The sequence below is a fragment of the Vigna unguiculata genome, chromosome 9 (assembly GCF_037176805.1).
Source record: "Vigna unguiculata cultivar grain cowpea cultivar isolate G323 ecotype 2 chromosome 9, ASM3717680v1, whole genome shotgun sequence".
Taxonomy (NCBI): Eukaryota; Viridiplantae; Streptophyta; class Magnoliopsida; order Fabales; family Fabaceae; genus Vigna; species Vigna unguiculata.
In genome coordinates, this window is record NC_140800.1 from 33,502,045 (window position 1) to 33,507,748 (window position 5,704).

At 36.6% G+C, this 5,704-nt stretch overlaps 1 protein-coding gene and 1 long non-coding RNA gene across 2 annotated transcripts; one reads left to right on the top strand and one right to left on the bottom strand.

Moving 5' to 3' along the window:
* The first annotated feature begins 462 nt into the window (after positions 1-462).
* Positions 463-3,653, top strand: LOC114196234 (uncharacterized). The gene is made up of 2 exons (XM_028086815.2): positions 463-2,898; positions 3,032-3,653. The coding sequence occupies exons 1-2, from the start codon at positions 465-467 to the stop codon at positions 3,430-3,432; spliced, it is 2,835 nt and encodes a 944-aa protein (XP_027942616.1). The 5' UTR covers positions 463-464; the 3' UTR covers positions 3,433-3,653.
* Positions 3,654-4,092: 439 nt separating this feature from the next.
* On the bottom strand, positions 4,093-4,797 carry LOC114196236 (uncharacterized). The gene is made up of 2 exons (XR_003606641.2): positions 4,543-4,797; positions 4,093-4,449 (listed from the first exon to the last, which is right to left on the bottom strand). It is a non-coding gene; the product is annotated as an uncharacterized LOC114196236 (long non-coding RNA).
* Positions 4,798-5,704: the final 907 nt, after the last annotated feature.

The window sequence follows — 5,704 nt, forward strand, 5'->3', positions numbered from 1 at the left end:
AACTTTGAAATGGATAAATTAGATAGTAAAAAAGTAATTACTCGTCGTGAGGGACAAAATGAAAATTTAAAATTTGTTTAGGATGCAGAAGCAAGTGTTTGGAGGTGGAGGGAGAACTCCCAACATGGTAAGAGAAAGGCTTTGAGACTATGGACTACAAACAAAATGATGGTATTCTTCTATGAAATTATGATAAATGATGGAGGGTTCTTTCGTAAAACCATACGTACAATTAGTGACTTGCATTAAAGATCCTATCCGAACAAGGATTCAGGTTATAAATATCGAAAAATTTATCTGGACATCAATATTTCTAAATAATTATCAATGACGCTAACTTTTCATAATAAAATATTATTATTTAAATAAAATATTAATTTATACGAGTAGAGTACAGGTATCAGACTACCACCGTACTATAAATATATGCAAATGAACATGTAAGCCAACTTGCCAACTTAATCATGATGATCTACGTTCCCTTTCTCTTGCTCTCTTGTTTCCTATTTCATCATTTTCATGCCATTCTATGTGACAGTAACACAGACAGAGAAGCCCTTCTTTCTTTCAAATCCCAAGTCACAGACCCTAAAAATGCTCTCTCTGCCTGGTCCACAAACTCTAATCACTGCAACTGGTACGGTGTCAGATGCTCCAAAGTTGGAAACAGGGTCCAATCTCTGAATCTACCAGGACTTTCCCTCTCTGGCAAACTGCCCCCTCACCTTTCCAACCTCACTTTCCTACACTCACTTGACCTTTCCAACAACACTTTTCATGGCCAAATTCCCCAATCATTTGGCAATCTTTCTTCTCTAGAGGTTCTTTCCTTGGCAAGGAACGCTTTGGAGGGTGAGATTCCAACTGAACTTGGTAATCTCCGCAATCTTTCCTTTCTTCAAATCTCAGTAAACAATTTCTCTGGCAACTTTCCCACTTCTATCTTCAACATCTCTTCCTTAGTCTATTTATTCATGACACGAAACAAGCTTACAGGTGAGTTACCACAAAATTTTGGCCTTCTTCTTCGAAATTTAAAGAGTCTATACCTGGCAACCAATATGTTCGAAGGGGTAATTCCAAATTCCATATCCAATGCCTCACATCTTCAAGAGATTGACCTTTCTAACAATAAATTTACTGGACCCATACCTCTATTCTACAACTTAAACCTTACCCGCTTCGCTCTTGGTAATAATTTTTTCTCTTCCACAACCTCGTTAAATTTTCAGTTCTTTAATTCCCTTAGAAACTCCACCCAGTTACAAATTGTCATGATCAATGATAACCTTTTGGCTGGGGAGCTTCCCAGCTCTGTTGCTAATCTTTCCCGGAATCTCGAAGATTTCTGTGTAGCTAATAATTTTCTTACTGGTACCATTCCTCGAGGAATGAAGAAATTCCAAAATCTCATATCCTTGTCTTTTGAAAACAATTCTTTCACTGGAGAGTTATCATCAGAAATAGGAGCACTAAATACTCTACAGCGACTTGCGATACACAGCAACAGATTGTCTGGGGACATTCCAGATATTTTTGGCAATCTCACAAATCTCTTTATCCTTACAATGGGAAATAACCAACTCTCGGGTAGAATTCACCAAAGTATCGGGCAATGCAAGAGATTATCTTTTCTTGACTTGAGCATGAATAGACTTGGTGGGACCGTATCAAATGAGATTTTTCAACTATCTAGCTTGAGAATGTTGAATTTAGCAGGAAACTCTCTCCAGGGTCCGTTACCTCCTATGGTGGGAAACATGGAACAGCTTGAGACCTTGTATATTTCTGACAACCAGCTGTCAGGGAACATTCCTGAGAAAATAGGGGAGTGTTTAACCTTGAAGTCGCTAAAGATGGCAAGAAACAAATTCAATGGTTCGATCCCAACAAATATTGGGAATTTATCATCCCTTGAGACTTTGGATTTATCATTAAACAGTCTCACTGGTCCTATTCCTCAAAGTTTAGAAAAGCTCGAGTATATGCAGAAATTAAATTTGTCTTTCAACCATTTGGAAGGGGAGGTTCCTACGAAAGGTCTTTTTACGAACCTTACCAAGTTTGATCTTCGAGGTAACAACCAACTCTGTAGCCTTAGCAAGGAAATTGTACAAAATTTGGGAGTACTTCCGTGTGTTGTTGGCAAGAAGAAAAGAAAATTCTTACTCCCTACCATGTTTGCAGTAGTTGGTGCTACTGCTTTGTTCATTTCAGTGCTCTTTCTGTTTTGGACAATGAAGAAGAAAAGAAAGGAGAGGAAAACCCTTGTGTCATCTGACCCTTTCATGGGGTTGTCCAAAAATATAACTTACGGTGATATTCGGATAGCTACAAACAATTTTGCAGCTGAAAACTTAATTGGAAAAGGAGGTTTTGGCTCTGTGTACAAGGGTGTTTTCAGCTTCAGCACTGGTGAAACCGTGACCCTTGCCGTCAAAGTCCTGGACCTGCAACAAAGCAAAGCGTCTAAGAGTTTCAACGCGGAATGTGAAGCTTTGAAAAATGTTAGGCATCGGAACCTGGTGAAGGTTATCACCTCTTGCTCCAGCCTTGATTATAAAGGCGAGGAATTTAAGGCCATTGTCATGCAATTCATGCCCAATGGAAACTTGGACTTCAAAATACACCCAGGAGATGAAGACTCAGGATCCCTTCTAAACTTGATGCAAAGATTGAGCATTGCAATTGATGTTGCTTCTGCTTTGGAGTACTTGCATCATGACTGCGATCCACCAATAGCACATTGTGATCTGAAACCTGCCAATGTCCTTCTAGATGAAAATATGACTGCACATGTTGTAGATTTTGGATTGGCAAGATTTTTGTGTCAAAACACATCAGAGAAGCAGAGTAGCACTCTAGGACTGAAAGGATCAATTGGCTACATAGCACCAGGTACACATTAACACTTTGCTTTCTATTAATACTTTTGCTTTATAGTTTCCTTTTACATGCTATTTGTGCATAACTGACATACACGCACCTATATCTGGCTCTAATAATACTAGTGTGATATGATATGTTTCAGAATATGGTTTTGGAAGCAAGGCTTCAACTGAGGGCGATGCGTACAGTTTTGGGATCCTACTGCTAGAGATGTTCACAGCCAAAAGACCAAGCGATGAAATGTTCAAAGAAGGGTTAAGCCTCAACAAATTTGTCTCAAGCATGGATGAGAATGAAGTAGTGAAGGTTGCAGATCGAAGGCTCATTGAGGATTATGAATGTTCAACACAAAGCTCAAACAGTGATGATGGTAGCAGTGGCTTTGACAGCAACACACATTGGATGCATAAAGCTGAAGAGTGCATCGGTGATGTGTTGAGAGTTGGTCTGAGTTGCGCAGCTGATCAACCCAAAGAACGATGGAATATGAGAGAGGCCTTATCAAAATTGCATGCTATTAAGCACTCTATGCTCGCTTTCTGAACTAGGCCTCAAGCCCAGATGCAATCGATGTGGCCCAAAAAAACAACATTTATCAGAATCAGATAAATAAGTATTTAATAAATTGCACTAGTCTCTCGTCATACAGTGTTTAAATTGTACTGTTTTCATTTTCAAAATTATACTCCCTTCTCTTAAGAAATTAGTATATGTTAAACGTGCTATATGAGGAAATAAAAGCTCTGGTGTGCTATTTTGGAAAAGAGAGATGTTAAAAATTATTTTACAGACTTTTCTGCAGTTATATAATGTATAAGGGTGTCTTCAGAGTAAAGAACGATGGAGCATGAGAGACGCCTCATCAAAATTGCAAACGATTAAGCACTCTATTTCTGTCCTTTGAACTTTAGTCTCATCTCAACTACATGCTTCCTGCAGTCTTTTAAAAGGAAAATAATCACTGAAAAATAATGTACTTACAGAAATATAGATATTATAAATGTAGTATAATATCTATATTTTAAACTATGTCGTCCACTTTCTCTTCTTTTTCTTTTAAATACAAAAGTTTGCTTTTGTTATAATATTTTCATCCTTAATGAGTTGTGAAATGGTAGATATTGGTGTGAAATTTTTTTTACTTCTGGGATTTCTGCATGCAAGCATCGAGGTGTTGACATTTTGGTATCCGCACACACACAGTTATCATAGAATATGTATATATATAAATTTATTGGCTGCAATTCAGGTCTATCCACTAATTAGTGGTGACACACATAATAGTAGTACAAATGATTCGCCGAAATTAAGTACATGAACATGTCATCATGTATTATTTTCCTATCTTCTACTCTAGCACACACATGCATATCGTCACTAAAAGTAACTTTTATGACTCCTGATGAAATAAAAGAACTAAAGAACGATAGTGCAATATTTCAGGCACAGTGAACTGTTATGCATCAGTTTATCGCTTTCTTCATGGTTTTGGGTTATATCCTCCACCACCAGGATATGATCCATATGCTGGTGGTAATTCATATTGGAATAGTCTTCTCCCTGCACCGTATAAAAGGAGAATATAAATAAATAATTGAGTGGAAGTGAAAGAAGGTAATGAATAAGGATTGTGAAACTATAACAGCAACATACCGAGTTTAATAGCAGGTTGGTCAGCACTTGCCACCATAGAGAACATGAGTAAAAGTAGTGCTGCAACAGCAACAAATGTCATGAACTTAGAGGCACCGTAGATGGCCATTTTAGAAAAATATATTTGTGTAGCTTATTGCAAGTTTGAGGATGGAAGTTTATGACTTAAGGAGTTGGTATTTATAGAGATGAAGACAGTGATGATCTCTTAGAAACGTGATCATCCCGTCTCTGACAATGTCTTCACCTAACCCTAATAATACCTCATACGTTGATCCATCTGATAGATTAATAGTTACAAGTGGTTATTTAATTCAACAACTTGAAACGTGATAATTAATAATAGACAGAGCAGCAGCAACAGGAGGAAAAGAAAAAAACAGAAAGACCAAGTCAATGTTAAACCAGACGTTGTTGCATGTGAACTTGGAGTCAAAAGCGTAGTATTATTTATGCATATATAATACTTTTCGTGAAGCTAGTTAGAGCATGTTTGCTGAACTTTTCACGAGCTCAACACGTCTTTATTTAAGACACTCCTTTTTGGTTTGTGTAGGTTTGGATCAAAGTTTATAAATAAAGTTTAATAAAATTTTAAAATAATTAAGTCTTCTATCTGCAAAACTGATTTTTCAAACAAAATTTAATGTGCAATCACTCTTTCAATCATACTTAAACATGAGCATTCCAACCAGAAAATCAACATAATCTATATTTCTCTTAAACATTAGTACCTACAACAAAACAAAGGTAACCTCTAATATTCTTTTAGATTTCGTGTTGACTAAAATGGTATAACTACTAGAACAGTTGAAAAGTTATTAGTTTGTAATTTCACTTCTTAAGTTGACAAAGTCAATAGAACAAATTCGCAGTAAAACATAGTTGGATAAATATGATTGTATTATAAATTTTAATTTTAATATATTGTATAAATATATATCAATAAAAGTTGACAAAAGAAATTTTATGTTTCATCCAAGACCATACCATGACTTGAGATAGGCCAAAAATTTTTTGTGTCTATCTTCTCCTCACCAGTGTAATAAGGGCTTTTGACCCCGGTTATTTTTGTCATTCTGCCTCAGTTTTAGAATCGAGGCATATTGGGGTGAGGCCAAAAGGGGGTGCTTTTTGGTCTCGGTTATCACCTGAGGCCATA